Below are 25,034 nucleotides of genomic sequence, written 5' to 3' on the forward strand. Positions count from 1 at the left end.
CCACTTCCCCTCCTCAGGAAACTGTAGAGAGCAATGAGGTCACCCCTCAGCCTCCTTTTCTCCAAACAAACAAACCCAGTGTTCTCAGCTGCTCCTCATAGGACATTCATTCCAACTCCTTCACCAGCTTTGTTGCCCTTCTCTAGACTCATTCAAGGACCTTCACATCCTTATTAAATGGTGGGGCCCAAACTGCACACAATACTTAAGGTGAGGCCACTCCAATGCTAAATACAGCAGAATAATCATCCCTTTTGACTGGTGGGTTATGCTGTGCTTGATGCACCCCAGGATGTGGTTTGCCCTCTTGGCTGCCAGGGCTCACTGCTGACTCAAATTGAGCCTAATGTGTTAGGAAAGCATGAAATGCAGCATTGTGTTTGGATTTGTCCATGGTTCTTACTTAAGATATGAGTCTTTAGCTTCAGCAGAATTTTCTATGCATAGAAAAGTTAGTAATTGCAAATCTTATAGTGATGGTTTTTAAATAAAAAATAAAGTAAAGCTATGGTGCTGGAGGTTTATTTTCAAGTTGTTGCTCTTACTTTGTCCCTGGTGCATTTTAAAATATTCTTTCCTTATTCCTCTTCCCTTCTTCCCTTCTCTTTCTATTAGGAAGGTATATTTTGTATTTAATATTTATTCCTTAACATTAAGTCTCAGCACTGGGGGGGTGGGGAAAGAGAATTCCATTCTTTCTTAAATAAATAAAAAAACTTTCTGTATTTTTTTTAGGTCAGCAGTCTTATCTTGCATGTAGAAGAAGCTCATACACTCCCAGTAAAACATTTTACTAATCCATATTGTAACATCTACCTGAACAGTGTCCAGGTAGCAAAAACACATATCAGGGAAGGTCAGAACCCTGTATGGTCAGAAGAATTTGTCTTTGAGTAAGTCTTAATCTTATTGAATTACTGAATTTCACTTGAAAGTTGCATTGCATTTAAGATTCTTTGCACTGTACTGTTTTGTATCTGCTTTTTAAAAATACTGTATGCATGGTTATATAGGATCCACAAATGCATTGACAGAATTTTATGTATGAATCTAAGTATCTTTGGCTGGTCATGATAACTTAAGATTGAAATAACTTTAGAATAAATTTAAATGTTAGCCAAATATAGTATTGATTGTGACTTTTTGTCTTTTTCCCCAGTGATCTTTCATCTGATATTAATAGATTTGAGATAAGTCTTAGTAACAAAACAAAGAAAAGTAAAGATCCAGATATATGTAAGTATTTTTATGTAAAGGATGCATATATACTTTAACAATGCATAGAGTTTGCATTGCTCTTGTCAAACATTGTCACAAGACAAGTATATTCTATGACTATCATACAGCTGTATTGGTATGTTTTAGATGTCTGTTACTGATTTTACATTAATGTTTTTACAGTAAGAACCTGCATGTTTTTTAGTAGTAAAATGCACAGTAGTCCAATATATCTGATGGCTTTTCTAGCTCTATTCCAGTATACCTACTGTGTTACACTGTGACCATGTTTACAAAAAAAAAAAAAAAAAGAGGAGCTGTCAGAATTAATCTCTTTCATAAAATGTTAAGTTTTGTTAAGATGATTTCATTAATTTTTTTTGAAGCTCAACTGTGTGGAATTACTTTTGTCCTTCTCAGGATTTTTTTGTTACTTCCAGTGAGAAAGAGGGAGAAACAGTAGTACTTTCCTCACTTGAAAATAAATTAAACTCCAATTTGACAGTCTGTAGAACAAAACTTGCCTCAGTCCTTGTAGCATCTTGTTCTTCCCCCCATTCTATCTCATCTGTGTTCCCAAGAGTGTACTTTCCTCCTGTTATTTACACATCTTCTTCAGCTGTTTTGTTTCAATTTTCCTATTTCAGAAAACTACTAACAAGATGGTAAGACTTAGCAGCTTTCAAAAAACAAAACTAAACAAAAAACCCCAAACCCAACCCACCAAAATGAACCCTCCCCAAAAAACCCACACTTGAATTCTGAGCCACACAATGTGACTTTTTGGCTTTCAAAGTATTTTGTTTCCCACCATAATTGTCTTGTAACTTCATCCCTTTGCCTCCTCTCTGTTGCCTGCAGAACAGACACCCTCACACCCAACAGTTGTTCCAAGTACGTTTCTGTTGTGTTCTGACCTGTCCCAAAGCCTAGCACAGTACTGATAATCTATTTACTGATAATCTATTGCTGTTGGTTTTGATTTGCATGGTATTGTGTTACTGGCCTGTTATATTTGCCTCCATGTAAATTTGTTTCTCTTTTTTTTCCTCTCAGAGAAGAGATTTGTAGGGAAACTTTGACAAAAGTAAAATAATTACTTTGAAGACTGAATGCTCTTGCCAAACCTAATTCAATTTCAAAACTGTTGCTCTTTCCTTTAACTACGAAATTTTCTGTGTAGCAAAAGGAAAAAAAAGATGTATTTCATTTGACAGACAAAAGGACTTTCTGATTGCAATTGTGACTTCGTTATTGCATGGTTCTATGCATTTGAGCTAGAAAATTCTTTATCTTGTCCAAAGCTTTGGTTAGTAAAAGACCGTTTCAAAGGAAAATTCATGAATGGGATACTTCAGTAACTTCTTTTAAAGTGTTTCTGTAGTTTCCTTCTCTTTGTCCAGATTAAGGAGATTGTGCTACTTTTAGAGGTATCCATCTGGTGGAAGGTTATAGATTTTTTTCTTATCTAGTTCAAGAGGATTGGCAATGTTTTTTGATCATGGTTAGGTAGACTCTTAGAGCATAACCTAACAGTCCTTTCATTTTGGGATAAGAATTAGACAATATCAACTTGAATTAACAAGCATATCTGCCTGCATCCCCATCCCTATTAAATATTTGAAGTATATGGAGAGAAAAACTGAGCTAAAAGAGACCATATCCAACTTGTCTTCGTGCAATGTTGCCTAAACCTCCAAAAGCAAGTAAAGGGGTTGATTACCTTTCTGAACATTTCTCCTATGTAGCCACGATTTTTAAAAGTGGATTGCTCTGAAACAGGAGTAATGTCAGAGCTATATTTTTTTCAATATTTGTGGTGAGTTGACCTTGTCTGGCTGCCAGGTGCCCGCCAAGCAGCTCTCTCACTCCCCCTCCTCAGGGGGACAGGAAGAGAAAGGATAAGGTGAAAAACTCATGGGTCAAGATAAAGGCAGTTTAACAAAGAAAAGCAAAGGCTGCACATGGAAACAAAGGAAAACATTTATTCTCTACTTCCCATCAACAAGTGATGTCCAGACACTTGCTGGGAAGTAGGGCCTCAGTATGCATAGTGGTTGCTTTGGAAGACAAATGCCTTAATAATGAATGCCCCCCCCCTCCTCCTTTTTCTTAGCTTAGTATTCTTCTTAGTATTGCTGACCACAACACCATGGGATATCCCTTTGGTCAGGTTGGGTCAGCTGTCCTGTCTATGTCATAGAATCATAGAATGGCTTGGCTTGGGACTTGAAAGATCATCTAGTTCCAACCTGCTGCCATGGGCAGGGGCACCTTCCACTAGACCAGGTTGCTCCAAGCCCCATCCAACCTGGCCTTGAACCCTTGCAGGGATGGAGCAGTCACAGCTTCTCTGGGCAACCTGTTCCAGTGCCTCACCACCCTCACAGTAAATAATTTTTTCCCAATATCTAATCCAAACCCATTCTCAGTTTAAAGCTATTACCCCTTGTTGTATCTCTACAATTCCTGATAAAGTCCCTCCTCATTATTCCTGTAGGCTCCCTTAAAGTACTGGAAGGCTGCTATAAGGTCTTTCCACAGTTTTCTCTATGTTAAGCAACCCCAGCTCTCTCAACCTTTCCTCATAGAGGAGCTGCTCCAGCCCCCTGATCATCTTGGTGGCCCTCCTCTGGACCCACTCAACAGGTTCACTTCCTTCTTATGCTTGGGGCCCCAGAGCTGAACACAGTATTCTGTGTAGAGTCTTATGAAAGCAGAGTAGAGTGGAAGAATCACCTCCCTTGACCTGCTGCCCACGCTGCTTTTAGTGCAGCCCAGGATGCAGCTGGCTTTCTGGGCTGCAAGCGCACATTGCCTTTGTCTCTCCTTTCAGCCAGAGGTTTATGTCCAAAAAGGAGACAGAGGAGTCCTGTAACTTTATTCAAATAAAGGGAGAGGTCATGAGTATTTCCCATGGGGTCTCTCAAATTTTTGGAGGATGCAGCCTCCTTTTTATCCTAATTTCCTGACAGCATTTCCCTCTCTTTTCCCATTGGCTGAGGTACTTGAGAGGTACAGGCTTCCCAAAACGCCTAATACCTAAGATCCCCTTCCAGTGTATCCCCCCCCCCCCTTTTTTTTTCTTTTCCTTGTGTCACTCAGTGGAATTCCTATGGAATTTATGGTTCTTTCCATTGTTTCTTTCATCTCTCAGTATCCAGATTTATTTATCAGCAAACCTACAGTTTGTTTGTAAAGACAAATCTCTCTCATTCCATTTATCAATCAGTGGAATCCTTCCCATTGTTTCTTTTATCTCTCAGTATCTAGTTTTATCTACTAGCAGACCCACTGTCCCTAAAGACAAATCCCTCATTCCTTTCAATGGTTATTCTGAATCCTGCATCTCACTGTTCCTGTCAATGAGATACATGCCTTATATGCACAAGCCAAAGAGAAGAAAACATGTTGCTCAGTTGAGGGTGTGAGAGCTTTGCTCAGAAGAAATATTTTGGGAAAGTCAATTGATTATCTGGTGTAAAGACAGTCCAGTCCACACTTGTGATAAGTAGCAGATGATGATGAATTGGTATATCCACTACCTGACTGACTTAAATGTGTTACCTTATCAATTCATCAACCCCAAAGAATATGAGATATTAAATCTATATTAGAAATATTATGTCATTCTGTTCCATTATCTGATTATGCAAATGATGACCCAACATACTGCAGAATTGGGGAAGGAAAGTCAGCTAGAACTGTTCAAAGGTTGTGCAGAAAAGTGAAAAAGAAGTGTGTGATAGTGTTTTTGATTGTTTTGATTTTTGGGGGGATGATCGGGTGTTTTTTTGTTTGGGGAGTTGTTTTGTTTAAATGTGAGGGACTTGATTAAAAGTAGATTTCATCAAGAGATGCAGAAAAAAAGTGTTTGCTTAGAAGTTCCAGTCTGTTCAGGAGTGCATGTGCTTAATTTGGAATGGTCAGTGGTCTGACTACTGCAGCTTACTAGTTGACTGTCAGATCAGACCTTCAGTTATGGTTGAATAGGCTGGTGCAGGTCATTACTTAGTAATTTTAAGGTACCAGCACCACCAAAAAAAGTGAATTAATGTTTTTGTCATATGTAGTTGACTTGTCATTATTTGGGCAGTAACCTGTCTGGGAAGGACTTCTTATATGTTTTGCATAAAATGCTACAGCATTAAACTTGAGAGTTTCAAAGTATTGAAGAAATACATCTGACAACATTTGGGAAAGATGTAGTAAAGCTAAAACTAAAGACTAAAAATGGTAACAAAGAGGTTCAAGAGCAGACCTGATAGAGGTATGAGCCCAGGGCTTCAAAAGAGGATAGTGAATTCTAATCATTTTACCTGTTTTAATTTTCTAATTGCTGTCTAGGTTTGCTAGGTAGCTGAGGGAGCAGAGGGGCTTTTTCCCCTGTATGGGCATTAAAAAAAACCTTTTTTCATATCTCTGGGTATGCATTATTTACAGCATGCTTTATATTTCAACTTCAGTTTTCAGAAGTCTGTTAAACCACCTAAGAGATAATCTGATGACACAAAATTTGATCATTTTTATTAACATTCTTTTGCTGAAGCAAGGTGACATGCTGAAATTTTTTTTTTATTCAATGCTAGCACTGTTTTGCTGGAGAAAACCTATTTAACAATGCTTTTTTCTTAAAGTGTTTATGCGTTGCCAATTAAGCCGATTACAGAAAGGACATGCGACAGACGAGTGGTTTCAACTCAGTTCCCATATACCACTGAAAGGTATTGAGCCAGGATCTTTGCGTGTTCGAGCACGATATTCTATGGAGAAGATCATGCCAGAAGAGGAGTACAGTGAGTTTAAAGAGGTATTACATTTTTTTCCTCATTTTTTTCTGTCAAAATCAGTTTCTCTGTTGTTTGAGAGAAATTTCCGTAACACAGATGTTGCTAAGTTGTATTTGTGGCGACTGTTATTTTAGCACAAATTTCTGAACATTGTTTTGGTTTTTTTTCAGCTCATACTCCAGAAAGAGATGCATGTAGTCTATGCCTTATCACATGTTTGTGGCCAGGATAGAACACTGTTGGCTGGCATTTTATTGAAGATATTTCTTCATGAAAAGCTTGAGTCACTATTGTTACGAACACTAAATGACAGGGAAATAAGCATGGAAGGTACTGTACTAATTACACTAACATTCGCTGAAACTGGGGAGGGAATGACTCCTATGTCTTAATTTCTGTCTCCTCTCTTTATTGCATCATATATCAAACCGGTAACATAGCTTATTTTTCCCCTCTGCTTTTTGTTATCTCATTTTCTCAACTTTATACTTTATTTTTTTCAGATGAAGCTACTACTTTGTTTCGTGCCACCACTTTAGCAAGTACACTTATGGAGCAATATATGAAAGCCACAGCAACACGTTTTGTTCATCACGCACTGAAAGACAGTATATTAAAGATAATGGAGAGCAAGCAGTCCTGTGAGGTGATAACTTGAACGATGTTTTTAAATTTTGATTTGTTGAAATGATGATCTACTGGTTATTTGCTTTAGAAGCATTTATTAATACTTCAGAAATAATTTCAGTACTGGAACTGAACTGATTATGAGGTTTTTTTCTAAATGTGAGCTTGGACAATGTTCATAGCATCACTTTTAAATAAGCTTTTAAACTCAAATTTCTTTAAATTATGTATTTATTCTTTAGCAGTTGTATGTTCTGTTGTAGCAGTTACTGAATGGCTTATCTTAAATAACTTGTTTTAAGCTCCAGATATGCTAGAAGCCAATGTCTGAACTAAGTTTAATTTTTAAACTCCTCTTACATTAACTGCTTGTGGTAGATCCTACCTTTATTTCTAAAACAACTCTCCTAACTTCTGTTTCACTTGAACTTAATTATGGAAAGGGGAGGGCTGTGTCCTCAGAATACTGGATTAAAAGATGAAAATATACATAGTTAGGAAAAGGTGAGTACTTGTAGATAGTGTTAAATGTGCTGTTAAAAGCATAGTGCACTAGAACTTAAAAATTTTGCTTTTTTACATTAGTTTTCTGCCTAGCCCTTGAAACAGATTTGTAAGTTCTGTACGAGATTTGTACAGCAGTAGAATATTTAATTTATTTTGAAATAGTATTCAGTGTGTAATATTATCAAATTATATATGTAGTTCTATTCAAGAGACAAAACTTATGTCTTTTTTCCCTTTTGGTTTTAGTTAAATCCTTCGAAGTTAGAAAAAAATGAAGATGTAAACACTAATTTGGCACATCTACTCAGTATACTTTCGGAATTGGTGGAGAAAATATTCATGGCTGCAGAGATACTGCCTCCGTAAGTTTGCACTCTTCTGTTCAAATTTGTACTTGCAAATTCCTGTTTGTTGTTTACATTGCACCATAAAAATTGTGGTTTTTTGGTTTATCTTATATTAATCAGTACTAAAACTAAATTCTTTAGGGCTGTGTTGTGGGTTAGGTTTTTCAGGGAATTTCTTCCCATCTGTCATCTGAAAAAGACCCTGGGAGAAGAAGGGGGTGGCACCTGGAGGATGAATAGAAGGTGATTGAGTTAACAAAAGAGTGGCTGATGACCCTGGCTGAAGCTGATTCATCAATTGGAGAGCCAAGGATTAAGCAGTAATACTCAATCACTCTTGAATAGTTCCATATGGCCTGCAAAAGTCTGGCAGAGAGTGGAGACTAACAGTGGACTATCACGGCCTGAATGAAATCATGTCATGGTTTAGTGCTGCCATACTGGACACCAAGGAACTCCAGTATGAGCTGAAGTGGCTGGTCTGTGGATAAGTGTATGCTAGAACAGGTACGCCTCCAAAGGGACTGCAGCCCATGGAGAATCCATGCTTGATCGGGGGCAAGGCATGGAGTTCATTGTAATGTTAAACTCTATAGCCTGGTCCAAAACGATCAGGAGTGGAGATTGTAATGGATATGTGATTAAACTGGTTGTAACCCATGATTTGATTTGTATGCTAGAAGTAATACTATAAAAGAGACCACCTGAACTAGTGGGGGATGAGCATTGCAAAAAGCAGTGCAAGTGCAGCAGTGACACAATCTGAGCTGCTTTTGGTGCCAAATGAAGCCACATAATGCACAACTTCTGTTCCAAGTGACCACCCTAACAAAGCCCAGGTTACAGACTAAGAGAACTGAATGGACATTCTATGGACACTTTGGGGGGAGGGGGGGCTATAGACTAAGGGAATGATATCTGTATGCATACTAAAGGATAGGAAGGAGGGATGGTGGTTAATGAGGATGTACTGGACAGTGTACAACCAAAGCATATTATGCAAATGGTATGGAAAAAGAGATGGAGATTATTTTCTTCATAGCAGCCTGAATAGTGTTCTCTTTTTGATTTGTGGCTAAAACAATTTTTATAACTGTAATGAACGGGGCTTATGCCTTCATTAATGTTCAACTCTTTATTAAAAAAGATCTGCTCGGCAGGGGGCTAGACACGGAGCTCGCCCCCACTGTTGTAGCTTTTTCCCAGTAGCCGAAGGGGGAGAAGGCCTGCAGAGTCTGTGAAGTCTCCATGGCACACTGGTAGCTAGAGGTGAAGAGGTGTGCAGTCTGTATCTGAAGTCCCAGCAGACCGTCCTCTCTCCTTTCCTCCTGGCACACTGGTAGCCGCAGGGTGGGGGGATGTGCAGAGCCTGCTGCCGAAGTCCAGCAGCAGCTATCCCTCTCCTTCCCTCCTGGTAACACCAGGAAGAGTTGTTCCTTTGTTTCTGCTTCCCACAGCCCAGTCCGGTCCTCTGCAGGTTATGGTGACAAGTCAGACACAGACTAGGGATGGGGTTCCCTTTTCCCTAATGAGCACACCCATCCAGCCCCCTCCACTGTGCCCAGCCTTCCATTTAGGGGTGTTTTCATCCCCAAAATCCCCTCCCATGATTCCACTGGTCTCTCTATTTTGCATCCCAGTCCTAGAATGGTAGTGTGTGGGGGGGGTGTAGGTGATACCCAGGAGCAATTAGCTAATTAACAATGTCAGTACTTAGCCCAAGCCAAGTGTCCCAGCAAGGCTGTTTTGTTCATAACAATAACAAACCCGTGTTTTGGCTGAACAGTGCTTGCACAGTGTTGAGGGTTGTATTTTCTCTCCCCATTCTGCCCTATCCCCCAGTAAGTAAGCTGGACATGGGTAAGAAGTTGGGAGGGGAAACAGCTGGGATGGCTGACCCCAACTGACTAAATGGATATTCCATATGATAATGATGTTTTGCTTTGCAATAAAACTTCAGAGAAAGAAGGATGAAGGAGACACATTTTTGAATTGCTGCATTTGTCTTCCCAAGTAACCATTATGTATGATGGAGCCCTGCTTTACTGTAGATGGTTGAACGCCTGACTGACAATGGGAAATACTGAATTAATATAATTTGCTTTTGTTATAACTGGAAATTTATACAGCCAAATTAAAAATAAAAATAGTTTTATTAGCAGTCAAATTCTATCTAGCCAGCCACGAAAAAAAACAGTGCCAAGCCCGGGGATCGACCCTGGGTGTTTGACAAGGAGTCAGCCTCAGGAGAGGTCTTCCCCTATGCCCACACACCTCCATCCTGGCACAAGCGGTTTTTATAGGGAAAATTCCACCTGAGGCCAAGATGTCGGCAGTCAGTCTTTTCTTCCATTCAGAGTCCATAGGTTAATAAGATTTTCTTTTCTGGTGATGAGGAAGAACAATTCAGTGTCTGGAGTTGTTGAATCCCTTGATGAAATTTACGGGAACGCTGCATTCACATGTATCTGCCCGAGGATTTCCGTGATATCCATCTCTGGTCAGTTATGTGATGATCAGCACCTGGGAGGTATCTCTCTAGACATGGCCCATCTCCTGGCTGAGCCACATCCTTTTATCTGTAAATCGGGTTCCAATATACACCAGGTCTCACCTGCAAGGGTGGGGGGGGCTTCTAATACAAACGAGCATAACCTAACAAGTATCCAGTATTAAATATTTCATACAAGGAATGGCACGAATTATGTTTACTACACATAACAATCTCCCACCTTCTATATTAACCCATTAATTCATGCCCTAATTTCTACCCCTATTGACCTTCAAGATTTCTTTATTAGAAAAAAACATTCTATTCCCCTTTTATTAATTTTCCCCATTCTAGTCTACATCTGGAATTCCCTGGTAAACTTTGTAGTTTTGTTTTTTTTCCTTTTATTCATCTTTCAAACTTTGCTAGAACCTCAGCTGCCCTGCTGTGAGGAATTTTTTCTCCCAGTGTCATTATTCTTGGTACCTGAATTGTTTTCCTACAATTTCTGAATATAACCCTCCCTGTCTGCTAAGGCAGAATGTCCCAATTACTCGTTGTTCTAGTACCCACCCCTCCGGTCTCTGGATTATTTTGGGGGTCCCACCAGTTTCCCATTTTAGTAGTTGCTCAGGAGTCAAACCCTCGCCACTCCAAGGCCATTTTTCAGTGGATTTTAGCCCCCCACAGACCCAGCAATTAGACAACCTTAGCTCTGTGGCAATTTCCTGCATCAGATCCACAAAAACATTTTGATCTGAGGCAGGTGTGAGAACCCCGGGATTGATTCAGGGGTCTTGTGTGGTGGTAAAGTCTCTCCTCCAACCCGTGCTTCCAAAGAAAGACTCTGCAGCCTCTTGTTGTTCGGTCTCAAGGCAGTTTATTGCTAGCTATCTAAAAGATTGTCTTCGCCCGCTGCGGCTGCCTAGATCAGCGGCCCAGGCAGAGACACACACACTCCTGACACCCTCACTGTCCGGTGTCTCCGTCGTCTCTCCCCGCCCAAGGCTGCTGCTATCTTTTATATGATATATTACGTATTATATGTTTACAGATTTTCCCCAATACCTACTATCCATGTTACAATGTGCTTTTCTACTCTAAACCAATCTGTGAATGCCAACATCACCAAGAACATGGAGGTAAGGAAGAAGAAGGAGGAAGAACAGAATCAGGCCCACTTTCCTCCATCTTAGAACTCCTGACCCCCATGTACAAAGTAAAACCCCCCTGTACAGGTGTTAAAACCCCCCTGTACAATACTAAAAAATTTTTCCCTCTAATTTGTGACTACTTTTACTATACCATCTAACTCTCTGTGACCGCTTGTTCCACCTTCAAAGTTGGTAACTCATTCCATGGTTCAAACTCAAGATCACAGCTGTTTTCAGCTGCTTGCCAGGGTCTAAAATGCTTCTGACCAAGGCCTGGAACCTCTGAAAATGTCTGAGGGACATTTTGAGTTCCGACAGGCAGGCAATCCCCATTTTGCATATTGTTTTTCCAATTGGTCATACTGTTCGCTTAGGGATTTCAGCCTTTCTTGTTCTATTCTCTTTTTCCTTATTTCAGCTTCCTGTCTTTTTACCTCTTGCATTACCTGTTTCATCTTACTTTCTGGATCCATCCCTTCTTTATCCTTGGTGAAACAAAACATTTTATCATACTGTATGTTATAAATGAAAATTTGTCCAGCCAAATTAATATGAAAAAATGAAGCATTTATTTTGCAATCAAATTCTATCTAGCCAGCCACAAGGAAAGAACAGAGCCGAGCCCGGGGTCAGCCCTGGGTGTGCAACAAGGAGTCAGCCTCATCAGAGGTTTTCCTCCATGCCCACATGCCTCCATCCTGGCACAAGTGGTTTTTATAGGGAAAATTCCGCCTGAAGCCAAGATTTCAGCAATCAGTGTTGCCATGCGAGATCGGCTCCGGGCGGACGCCTGTGGGCACAGCGAGGAGGGAAGGAGAGGGTGGCCGCTTTCCCCTCGTCTCTGCGAGGCTCAGTTTTCGCGCGGGAACAGACGAAAGGGCGACACGGGACTCGGGTGCAAACACGTGTTTATTGTGGGAGCGTGTTCCCCGAGTCCCCGGTGGACCGAGCCCCGCTCGGAGATAAGGGAACAAAGGGTCGGGACAAGGGACCACGGGGGGAAGGTGGAGTGAGATGGGAACGCAGGACAAAGGGAGAACGCGAGGGAAGGGGAATGAGGGGGGGGAAGAAGAGAAAATTACAAATCCTGCAGCTCACTCTTTTGAAATTACATAAAGGAAAGGGAGTTCTGAGGTAAAAACAAATTAGCAACGTTTAAATTCGAGAGACATCAGAAAGTTATACACCAGTCATAGTTACAATGAATGGGGCAAAAATCTTTTCCACATTACAATTTAAGATAAAGGGTACAAAATTATCATAAACACATTCTGTATCGAGGATGAAAGCAGGATTCATGACGCGATGCTTGTGGTTTTTCGAATTTTAGCAGAGCAGAAGCAGGCAGCGAACAGCGATGTGGTTTCTCCAATTTGATTGCGAAGTTGGCATAGCATTGTGGGCAGTAGAGAGGATGATCTTTCCTTCTATAACTCAATCCAAGAAGTTATTTCCAAATTATCACAAGCTATGGGAAAAACTTGTATTGAAATAATAAGGGAACTTTGGGCAAGGTACATTGAGGAGATGGGATAGGGGTGAACCTGGGAGCCACTGTTTCAGGGGAAGGAAAACAGTGGAGCCCCGGTACAGGTTTCCAGCTCCACTCCCTTCGAAGGGGGCCCCCCTCACAGCAAAGGGGAAAGCTCTCTTACAAAGGGAGGTCCTCTAACGGAGGGACCCCTCCGGCGATCCCTCCCATCAGAGGGGGAGCGTGAAGAAAGAGGGATTAATCCAGCCACACCTCCCCCCCAATAGGGGCTTGCTCGCTGCAGGATGGTGCAGGGCCATTGGGGGATGGGTGGGGCTGGTGGGAAAACGTGGGTGGAAGAGAAGGATCAAGGCGGGAAAATGGGGTCCCTGTAGCGTGGCCAGCGCCATCTTGGGAGGGGGTGCCGGGTGCATTGCATCTCGCCCGGGGAGGCACGGCCAATGCCACCCCTAAGGGAGGATAACAGTGTCCGGCAGGGCGCTTGGGGCGGCTCAGCCGCTGCCATCCCCAAGGGAGAAGGTTTGGGGAAGTCTGTGGGGAAAAGGGAAGCGGGAGCTTCGCAGAAGCCCAGGGAAAATCTACAGGAGAGGGGCCTGACGCAGCTGGAAGCTGACGAAATGCGTGGATGTGAAGGGCCTCTCTTAGAATGTTAACAATTCTCCCATAGCTGACGTGTCGCCGTTAACAATTCTGTCCCATTGGTGTCCTTTCGACCCCCCCTGCCCCCATAGCCCAGAATAGGGAGGAGAGGGTAAAAAAGTCAGCTTTCCGAGAAAGAGAAGGAGCTTTCCAGTATGAGTTACCCCAAAAAGACCGAGCGAGGTTGCGTCCTCCTCGGAAAAGAAAAAGCCTCCCGGCCGCCAGGGACATGCAAGCCTACAGCCCCCGTCTGGACGCGGACGGTGGTTAAAACGCAGAAAAGAAAAAAAGGTAGCTCAGCCGCCCGCCAGGGTCCCCACCCTGCTCTGACCCAACTTACCCTCCGGGTTCGGACGGGGAAATCTCTATCTCTCTCCTCGGTGGTGGAACATCGCGCTGAACTGAGAACGTATTCTTTCGCAGTTTGGTTCTGCCAGAAGTCTGGGTGTTCCCGTTAACCAGAGTTCGCCCTTGAAACCCTGGGTTCAGCCACTATCAACCTCTGGTCCCCATTCAAATGCCGTCTCCCTGACGGGCCACGTTTTGAGCTCAGTCCATCGAGCCACTGCCAAACTGTCCTCTTTGTCCTCGGGTAAGTCTACCCGGCTCCTGGCCCCTGCAGTCCGGCTGCCCCCGCAGCATGGCTGCTCCCGGGCGGGTTAGAGAGCACGCTGGCGAGGACGGAAGAGGGTCCCGGAGCTTCGAGTTTGTTTTCCTCCCGGCGAATCCACTCCTATTAGCGTCTGCAGAGCTCTTGCGGTGGCAGAGTTCCTTTCTCTCTCCCCCCTTTCACAAATCGATGGAAATAGCCATCTTCTGCTACCATTTGTTGCCGTGCGAGATCGGCTCTGGGCGGACGCCTGTGGGCACGGCGAGGAGGGAAGGAGAGGCCAGCCGCTTTCCCCTCGTCTCTGTGAGGCTCAGTTTTCGCGCGGGAACAGACGAAAGGGCGACACGGGACTCAGGTGCAAACACGTGTTTATTGTGGGCGCATGTTTCCCGAGATCCCGGGGGACTGAGCCCCGCTCGGTTATACCCCGTGCCGGGGCGCGGGGGATCCTGAGCCGCGGCCAATGGGACGGTAGGCAGGGGACAGGGGCAGAGAAACCCCGGGGACCTCGAGGAAAAAGCCGCGGGAAGCGGGGGGGGGGGGGGGGGGGGGCAGGGGACAGGGACCAGACCACGGAATGGTGAGAGGGAGAGATAAGGGAACAAAGGGTCAGGACAAGGGACCACGGGGGGAAGGGGGAGTGAGACAGGAACGCAGGACAAAGGGAGAACTCGAGGGAAGGGGAATGGGCGGGGGAAAGAAGAGAAAATTACAAATCCCGCAAATCAGTTTTTTCTTCTATTCAGAGTCCATATGTTAATAAGATTCTCTTTTTTTTTTGGTGATGAGGGAGAGCAATTCAGTTCCCAGAGCTTGTTGAATCCCTTGATGAAATTTATGGGAATTCGGGAACACTGTATTCACATGTATCTGCCTGAGGATTTCTATGATATCCATCTCAGGTCGTTCACACGAACGATCAGCACCTGGGGTTTCTGTATCTCCTCAGACATGGCCCATTTCCTGAGGAGCCATACCTTCTTACTTGAAAATCAGTTTCCAATCTACACCCAGTCTCGCCTGCGAGGGTGGGGGCGAATCCTAATATAAACGTGTATACTCTAACAAATATTCAATATCACATATATCATATTAGAAATGGCGTGAATTATATCTACTAGACATAACAATTTCCCACCTTTTATATTAACCTATTAATTCACGCCCTAATTTTTATTTTATTCGATATAAAGCTACAGAGTCTATATATATATTTTTTTTTCTAATTCCCTACATTTTAGTCTTTATCCTGGATTCTATGGTAAGATTTGTGGGTTTGTGTCTTTATTTTTATTTGTTTCAATTACTCATTTATCTAGCACCCACCCAGTAGGTTTTTCCCTATTACACAAATACCAAATTTATTTGGGTTATAACACAGCGAATTAGCTTGAAAATAAGTTACAAAGACAAACTTCTGCTTTCCCTAACCCATACAGTACGATTATATCTGTTATAAACTGGAACTGAGATTTCCTCAGTGCTCTTTTGATGCAGTTTATGAGCTGACTGTCCGTTTTCAAGGTATGTTTTTGATTTCCCTTTGAATTTGTACACCCCCTGTTGAGTGTTTGTGTCAAGACAACGTTTATTAGGCTTACCCCTGCTGCAGTTCCATTAGGTAAGAGGCGATTTCTTCTGGGTGTCTGCCACTGAGTTCCCCCTTCCCAGGATTGGGGAGGTTACTGAGGCATAGGGTTAGGATCAGGCTCGCCAGGACTAATCCCACTGCTAGGATCCCTCTGCCGTTCCCAGCGCCCACTGGGGTGCATCCAGCGGCGGGGTGAGCCATCTTCTTGGCAGCAGGAATCTTTGTCTGGGGTTTCATACTAAGGCCGAGCCGCATACTTTTGTTTAAAAATGCCTCACTGGTGTAGTTCACCAGTGTCTGCACTGCAGGGTACGTTGTTCGACTTATTTTAGCTTTTCTTTGTAATTTCCCCCTTAATCCCTTTTGATATGAGAGAAAAAGAAGAAAAAACTAAAACTTAGATTATTGAATCTAATTAGAACAATCTTAGCCTTGTGGCTGTTTTTAGAAAACGGCTAGTCAGGTCTTCTTCCTGGTCAGAGCACTTCCCACACAACCCACTTGGTTTAATTCAGTAATGAACAGTTTAAACTTTATGATAGTATTTGCAAGAGAAATGTATGAGAGGATAATAGTTACACTCTGGCACAGAACGTTTGATAGAGATGCTCTCAGTCATTTACTTGGCTGGGCAGGGTTATCTTCAAATTTCTGGGGGGGGGGGGGGGGGTGTTTTCCCACTCTGGTGCCCGGTCCTGGAGATTGACTTTCTTCACTTTTGATGCCTGTGTCTGCCCCTTTTCTGCAGTTTGTATAGCAGTATCTGTAGTCTAAAGGACAATATAGGGTCCCTCCTAATGAGGCGTTAATGTTGACTCCTTTTATGTTTTTACTAGTATTCTGTCTTTAGGCTGTATTTTACTTATTGTGGTATCTTATATATCAAGAAGTCTGGGGGGGGTGGGGTGCTGTGCTGCATGATCACCCCCTTGAGATTCTTATTTAATGCTATCAGGTATGGTTGTATCTGTCTATTCTCTACTCCCGGATGCCCTACAGGCATACCATAGGTATAAGGTATCCCATGTAACATTTCAAAAGGTGGAAATCCCATTTCAGAATGAGGCATAGTTCTTTAATAAGGCTAATGGGATGCATTTTATTTATGACAATTTTTTTAAACACCAATTTGGCTAATTTGGCTTCTAACATTTGATTAATTCTTTTGACTGGCCCAGAACTCTGAGGGTGCCATGGGGTGTGGTATTCCCATCGAATGCCTAAAGCATCTGCCAATAGCTTAATGATTTTTGATGTGAAATGTGTCCCCTGGTCCGAATCAATGTATCTTACTAACCCATATCAAGGTATAATTTCTTCCAATAAGATTCTTGATACTGTTTGGGCGGTAGCCTGGGAGCTTGGGAAAGCTTCCACCCAGTGGGTTGGTTTGTCCACTATGACTAATAAGAATTTGTATCTCCCAACCTTGGGTACATCAGTAAAATCTACCTGGACCCTTTCAAAAGGCCGGTAAGTTGCTGGACGACTCCCCATTAACTTTCGGGAGTTTACACAATTTATTTTTTGCAAGTTATGCACCCCTGCACCTCTTGTTTAGCCAATTCATATATACTTTTGCAGCTAAAGAATTTTAGGAATTGCTTAGCTAGAGCTCCGGGAGCCTCAGTGTGTTTGTTGATGTAATCTTTTAAAAATCTTCCTAGTGTATTCTTTTGACAACAATTCCTTCCATTTGGTAACTTCTACTTACTTCTTTCTTATCGTTTCCCGATCTTCTGATAAGCCTCTATCTCTTTTTCAGAGGGGTTAGGGGGGGTGGGGGGGATTCTTGAGCTTCACCTTTTTCAACCTCTGGGGCACTTACTTTTAACAAAGCAGCGCTTTTTGCCTCTTTGTTTCTTTGTGTTTTTAGCAGACCTCTTCCCAAATTTTCCCAAAGGTTTGCACCACCCCAAATGCATATTTGGAATTAGTTAAAATTGTCCCCGTTTTCCCTTCTAAGTCTTAGCAAAGCCCTGTATACTGCATACAGCTTACAAGCCTGAGTGGACTACCCTGCACTCAGGGGCTCAGATTCTGCCACCCCTCCCTTCTTCCCATCTATTACTGCATATCCCGACTTTCTTTTTCCTTCTACCACCCTTGTAGATCTATCTACAAACCATTTCTCCCTTTCCTCGAGTTCTCCTTTTTCTAAATCAGGTCGTATTTTGGTCTGTAATTCTACCATTTTAGCACAGTCATGGGGGGATCCCCTGGGATTGCCCCAGACAAGAACTGGGTAGGATTTTGTGCCAGAGTTTTTTTCTCCAGGTCCTGGGAATGGATTAGAATAGCTTTATATTTCAGAAGCCTGGCATCTGTCAGCCACTTGTCAGCTTTCTGCTGCAAGATGCTTCTCACATTGTGAGGGGAGTAGATGATTAATGAAGCCCTGAATGTTACCTTTTTGGCTTCTACTAATATTGCCACTGCTACAATTGCTTGTAAGCAGGTGGGCCGTCTCCTGCTGAGAGGGTCCAGGAGTTTGGATAAATATCCGACTGGTTTCTTGGCCCTTGCCCAGTCCGGGGTCAGAACCCCGTGGGCAGTGTGGTTGCTCACATTTACAAAAAGCTGGAAGGGCCTTTTTAGGTTAGGGAGACTTAATATTGGAGCTGCCATGAGGGTTTCTTTTAATCTTCTGTAACTCTCTTCATCTTTTTCATTCTACTTAAGTCTGTCTGTGGTAAGTTTGTCATATAAGAACCTTACCTTTTTGCTGTACCCTTCGATCCACTGTCTGCAAAAACCCAAAAGCCCTAACAATTGCCTGATTTCTTTTTTTTTTCTGAGGGGGGCAATGCAATTATCTCTGCTACCCAGTCTGGGTCTAGTTTCTTTTTTTTTTTTCTTTTGTCAGCCAATGCCCCAAGTATTTTACTTCAGGTTTAGTGAATTGTAATTTAGATTTTGGAACTTTTAACTTTCGTCTTCCCAGGAAGTTTAACAGAGCTATAGTTCTAGTCCTCACTTTGTCCTCAATAGAGCCAGCTGCTAATAAGTCGTCTACATATTGCAATAGTTTTGTTATAAATGAAAATTTGTCCAGCCAAATTAATATGAAAAATAAAATATTTATTTTGCAATCAAATTCTATCTAGCCAGCCACAAGGAAAGAACAGAGCCGAGCCTGGGGTCGGCCCTGGGTGTGCAACAAGGAGTCAGCCTCAGCAGAGGTTTTCCTCCATGCCCACACACTTCCATTCTGGCACAAGCAGTTTTTATAGGGAAAATTTCGCCTGAGGCCAAGATTTCAGCAATCAGTCTTTTCTTCTATTTAGAGTTCATATGTTAATATGATTTTCTTTTTTGGTGATTAGGGAGAACAAATCAGTGTCTGGAGTTTGTTGAATCCCTTTATGAAATTTATGGGAATTCGGGGAACGCTGTATTCACATGTATCTGCCTGAGGATTTCCGTGATATCCATCTCGGGTCCTTTACGCGAAAGATCAGCACTTGGGTTTTCTGTATCTCCCCAGACATGGCCCATCTCCTGGCGAGCTGTACCTTCTTACTTGTAAATCAGTTTCCAATCTACACCAGGTCTCATCTGCGCCTGTGAGGGTGGGGGTGGAATCCTAATACAAACATGTATACTCTAACAATGTTCAATATCACATATATCATATTAGAAATGGCACGAATTATATCTACTACACATAACAGTTTGATCCCAGGGACTGGCCCAAATTCGCTAAGTACCTTTTTAAGGGCCTGACCAAAAAGATTTGGTGAGTCTACAAACTCTTGAGGGAGAGAAGTTTATTTTAATTGTTGTTTTGTGTCTCTAGGTCTTCCCACTGGAAGGCAAAGTAGTCCCGACTTTCCTCAACTAGAGGACAAGTCTAAAAAGGCATCCTTTAGGTCAATTACACTATAATAGAGTATAAGGATTAGAGACCGTGGGTAACTGCTATCAGGTTTTGTATTGCTAATATAGGTGTGTTATGTCTGGACATGTGGGGCTCTAAGGTGCCCCCTTTTTTTAAGTCTTCGATTATTGGTCTCAATCCCTTCCTTTCTAGAGGGATGGGATACTTCTTTGCCCTTATGGGGTCTTCTTGTCTTTTAATTTTAATGTGAATTGGTTTCATGTTTGATTTTCTAGCTTCCCCCGGAGTGTTCCAGACCCTGGGATTAATTTTCTTTTCATCTTTAGTAGTTAGGTTGTATAAATTTACCATGAGTTGTGAGTGCTTTGCAATTATACTTATTCCTAATATTACCATTAAATCCCTCCCCAATAAATTGTATTCTGTTTCTTCCACTAATAAAACATCTGCAACAGAGATTTTATTATTAGATTCTATTTCTACATTTTTTAGGACAGGGACTTGAAAGGGTTTCCTATAGTCCCAAAGACAGTCATAAAATCCTTACCTTTGATACATCACGGAGGCAGTTGTTGGACTGTGGTTCCTGAATAAACGAAAAAGATTTACAGTAAGAGCATCCAGGAGCACTTACCTTTTGTCCCGGTTTCCCTTGGGGCTTTTGAGGTAGCGCTGGTTTTCCCATTGTTTGGGCGGTTTTACCTTCCCCGTATGGGAAGGCTGGGACTCTTTTAAATAGATCAGTTTTTTTCCTTTCATTACCGCTACCCTCTGTGTTTTCTTTCCTAATCTTACACTGAGTTCTACTGGCGGGAGGAGATGTGGGGTTTTTTTTCCCAGTGAGGAGCGTGTGTGTGTGTGTGTCCCCGTGTTGTGTGTGATGAGGGGAGGAAGGTTGAGAAGGTCTCCACGTGTCTGCAGCTGATATTTGTGCATTAGGGGCGATGCAGACTGATCTGGGGGGAAGGGGGGGGGGGCTGCCGAGACCTGTGCTTGTGATGGAGGAACTTGGTATGGGGGTGGCAGCTTTCCCTGTACTTACCTTGCAGCCAGTTGTCCTAATAGGGAACAGCCGCACGCTGGCATATTCCCATAGCCTGGCATAATCCAGCTCCTCATTGTCTCACACCCATTTTAGGCATAAAGTGCACAGCACAACTTTATACTGACCAGAAACAAAACAAATTCGCTACCGTTTTATACAAACCTTGGTTGAGAAGCGAAAAGCACTTAGATTTTAGCCCTGCAGAGTACTAGCAGCAGCTTGTGCTGCTTTTAAAACTGCCGCCTGCAGGAACGGGTTTCCCCACGCCATGTGGCCGAGCGGCGACAAGCGCTGCCCACGCGTGGCAGTAAAACCTGACCCGGACTCCCCCCTGCCGCCCATGCTCCCCGCTGCCACCGGGAGCCGCTGCCGCCCCCCGCTGCTATTCGGGTAGGTAAGAGCCCCCTCCCCCTCCCGCCACGGGGAAACGAAAGCCGCCCCGCACCGCTGCGAAGGGGAGGGGCAGCTAGAGCCCCCTCGCTCCCTCCGAGCCGGCACTGCCACCTCCGCCGCTGGTTCTAAAAACTGTAGAGGCACGCTGCCTGCGGCTGCACGGGGCTGCGCAGCCTTTTCAAAACATTAACTTAAGGGGTATTTTACTGCTCCCTTGTCCTGTATTTAAAAGTTTTCCTTACCGTATTCCAAGTCAGTGTCCGCAAGTCGTTCCGAGAAGTCAGTTTACCCGCGTGCTAAAATGTGTATTTCACTCCTGTTCTGGATTGAGTGTTTAAACCGGTCTCTCTCTGACCGAACCTTGCCAAACTAATAACCACATAGCGAACCGGTCTGTGGGTTTTTCGGCTGGAAAATGAGTGAGCTCTGTTTTACCTGTTTTCCTGGGCTCCCCGAGCCCAGAGCCGGTGAGGTTTACCAATTTCTCGAGTCCACGAGAACGTACCTTCCCTCCCTGACCCGTCCGTGGGTGGATCTCTGTAACTCCCCAAGTTTCAGGTCGTATGCGTGTTGTGAGTATACCCGAGTCCTTTCGCTTCCCCCGTAGCCGACCACCTCCCTCGCGGGTTAGTGGAACTGCGGCTTATTGGGGTCCTCACTCGTGCCATGACTATGTCACGTCTCACTCAAACACACACCCACCCACGTGCCACCCAAGTACGCAGTACTCACGGCTCCTTTTCCCGCATGGATTCTTCGTGCACGGCAATTTTACTAGTGAAAAATTGCTGCAGCCTCAGAGATTAGCTCCGAATTCCTAAAGCTCTGGGCCTTTTTATACCCTTTCCTTAACGTGGCTTTTCGGCTGTTTTCGGGACCTGGTTGGTTCCGTGGAGTTCCGCAGTCCTGTCTGGCTGCTGAAATCAGTAGGGCGCTGCCCAGATCGAGGATGGGGAACTCCCTGGATATCCCCAAACCAGATCACCTAAGGGGTCACCAAATTTGTTATAAATGAAAATTTGTCCAGCCAAATTAATATGAAAAAATAAAGTATTTATTTTGCAATCAAATTCTATCTAGCCAGCCACAAGGAAAGAACAGAGCCGAGCCTGGGGTTGGCCCTGGGTGTGCAACAAGGAGTCAGCCTCAGCAGAGGTTTTCCTCCATGCCCACACACCTCCATCCTGGCACAAGCGGTTTTTATAGGGAAAATTCCGCCTGAGGCCAAGATTTTAGCAATCAGTCTTTTCTTGTATTCAGAGTCCATATGTTAATAAGATTCTCTTTTTTGGTGATGAGGGAGAACAAATCAGTGTCTGGAGTTTGTTGAATCCTTTGATGAAATTTACGGGACTTCGGGAACACTGTATTCACATGTATCTGCCTGAGGATTTCTATGATATCCATCTCGGGTCGTTCACGCGAACGATCAGCACCTGGCGTTCCCACCTGGGGTTCCCGTATCTCCCCAGACATGGCCCATCTCCTGGGGAGCCGTACCTTCTTACTTGTAAATCAGTTTCTAAAATACACCCAGTCTCGCCTGTGAGGGTGGGGGCGGAATCCTAATACAAACATGTATACTCTAACAAATATTCAATATCACATATATCATATTAGAAATGGCGCGAATTATATCTCCTACACATAACACTGTAGACAGACCTTGTCGTCCTGGTCCCCAAAGAGGTCCAGGATTAATGGCTCAGTTTCTAGAGGTATCTTGTTTTTATATTTTAGGTTATTTCCCACCCAGTAGGTTTTTCTGGCCATTACACACATACCAATTTTATTCGGATTATAACACAGTGGGTTAGCTTAGAAATAAACAACAAAGACAGACTCCTGCTTTCCCCCAATCCATACAGTATGGTTACATTTGTTACAAGCCGGAAATGAGATTTCCTCTGTGCTCTTTCGATGTAGTTTATTAGCTGACTGTCCATTTTCAAGGTATGTTTTTGATTTCCCTTTGAATTAGTACACCCCCTGTTGAGTGTTTGTTTTAAGACAAGGTTTATTAGGCTTGCTCTCGCTGCAGTTCCATGAGGTAAGGGGTAATTTTTCTGGGTATTTGCCACTGAGTTCCCCCTTCCCATGATTAGGGAGGTTATTGAGGCACGTGGCTAGGTTCAGGCTCGCCAGGATTGCTCCCACTGCTAGGATTTCTCTGCTATTCCCAGCACCCACTGGGGTGCCTCCAGCGGCGGGGTAGTCCATCTTCTTGGCAGCAGGAATCTTAGTCTGTGGTTTCATACCAAGGCTGAGCTGCATACCTTTGTTTAAAAATGCCTCACTGGTGTAGTTCAACAGGGTCTGCGCTGCAGGGTATGTTGTTCAACCTATGGCACTCAACAATAATAATTTTAGCTTTTGCTTGTAATTTCTCCCTTTATCTGTTCTGATATAAGTGAAACCAGAATATTGAATCTAATTGAAACAATTTCAGCCTTGTGGTAAATGCCAGAAAACAGCTAGTCAGGTATTTCTCCTGCTCAAAGCACTTCCCATACAACCCACTTGGTCTAATTCATCCCCAGCAATGAACAACCCAAACTTTATTACAGTATTCCCAAGGGAAATGTACAAAAGGGTAACAGTTACACTCTGGCACAGAACATTTTATAGAGATGCTTTCAGTCATTTACTTGGCTGGCACAGGGTTATCTTCAAATCTCCGGTGGGGAGGTGATTTCCCACTCTGGTGCCCAGTCTTGGAGATCGACTTCCTTTACCCTCTGCGTGTGTACACCCCTTTTCTGCAGTTCCTATAGCAGTATCTGTGGTCAAAAGAACAATGAAGGGTCCCTCCCAATGAGGCGCTAATGTTTCCTCCCTTCATGCTTTCACAAGTACTTTGTCCCCAGGTTGTATTTTATGTATTAAGAGGGCTGTTTTCCATAATCACCCCCTGCTTTCGCAATTCTTCGAGATTCTTATTTAATGCTACTAGGCATGGTTGTATTTGTCTATCCTCTAATCTAGGATGCCCTACAGACATACCATGGGTATAAGGCATCCCATATAACATTTCAAAAGGTGGAAATCCCATTTCAGAATGAGGCATAGTTCTTATATTTAATAAGGCCAACAGGAGGCATTTTATCCATGATTTTCTTGTTTCTAACATCAATTTGTCTAATTGGGCTTTTAATGTTTGATTCATTCTCTCAACTTGCCCTGAGCTTTGCGGGTGCCACGGGGTGTGGTATTCCCATTGAATGCCTAAAGCATCTGCCAATAGCTTAATAATTTTTGATGTGAAATGTGTTCCTTGGTCCGAATCAATGCAGCTTACTAACCCGTATCGAGGTATAATTTCTTCCAATAAGATTCTTGATACTGTTTGGGCTCTTGCCTGGGAGCTTGGGAAAGCTTCCACCCAGTGGGCTAGTTTGTCCACTATGACTTAGAAAAATTTGTATCTCCTGACCTTGGGTAGATCAGTGAAATCTACCTGGACCCTTTCAAAAGGCCGGTAAGCTGTTGGGCAACTCCCCATTGTTAACTTTTGGGAGTTTGCCCGATTTATTTTTTTGCAAGTTATGCACCCCTGCACCTCCTGTTTAGCCAATTTAGCCAATTTAGACTTCTGCAGTCAAAGAATCTCAGGAATTGCTCTGCCAGAGCTCGGGCCCCCCAGTGTGTTTGTTGATGTAATCTTTTTTAAATCTTCCTAGTGTATTCCTTTGACAACAATTCCCTCCCATCTGGTAACTTCCACTTACTTTCTTCCAACTGTCCAGATCTCTTGATAATCCTCTATCTCTTTTTCAGAGGGGAGGGGGTGGGGGGAATTCCTGGGCTTCTCCTTTTTCAACCTCTGGGGTACTTACCTTTAACAAAGCATCACTTTTTGCCTCTTTGTCGGCCAAGTTGTTTCCTCGAGTCCTGAACTGCATCCTGGTTTGGTTTCCTTTTACATGGACCACAGCAATAGCTTCTGACCCTCTGATGGCTTTTAGGATTTGTTTAATTATTTCTTCATGAATCAGTCCTTTTCCCCGTGTATTTAGCAGACCCCTTTCTTCCCAGATTTTCCCAAAGGTGTGCACTACCCCAAATGCATATTTGGAATCAGTGAAAATTGTCCCCTTTTTCTCTTTAAGTCCCAGCAAAGCCCTGTATACTGCATACAGCTCACAGGCCTGAGCCGACCACCCTGCACTCAGGGGCCCGGATTCTACCACCCCTCCCGTCCTCCCATCTATGACTGCATATCCCGACTTTCTTTTGCCTTCCACCACCCTTGCAGAACTGTCCACAAACCATTTCTCTCCTTTCTTGAG

At 43.4% G+C, this 25,034-nt stretch overlaps 1 protein-coding gene across 1 annotated transcript in view; it reads left to right on the top strand.

The window, feature by feature from the left end:
- Window positions 1-25,034, top strand: part of LOC116806888 (ras GTPase-activating protein 1) — a 168,801-nt gene that overhangs the window by 91,507 nt on the left and 52,260 nt on the right. The window contains exons 14-19 of the mRNA XM_032744707.3: window positions 736-893; window positions 1,160-1,236; window positions 5,856-6,028; window positions 6,179-6,338; window positions 6,512-6,654; window positions 7,389-7,504. Coding sequence (XP_032600598.1) covers window positions 736-893; window positions 1,160-1,236; window positions 5,856-6,028; window positions 6,179-6,338; window positions 6,512-6,654; window positions 7,389-7,504 — 827 coding nt within the window. The remainder of the gene's footprint in view (window positions 1-735; window positions 894-1,159; window positions 1,237-5,855; window positions 6,029-6,178; window positions 6,339-6,511; window positions 6,655-7,388; window positions 7,505-25,034) is intronic.

The sequence above is a fragment of the Taeniopygia guttata genome, chromosome W, assembly GCF_048771995.1.
Source record: "Taeniopygia guttata chromosome W, bTaeGut7.mat, whole genome shotgun sequence".
Lineage (NCBI taxonomy): Eukaryota > Metazoa > Chordata > Aves > Passeriformes > Estrildidae > Taeniopygia > Taeniopygia guttata.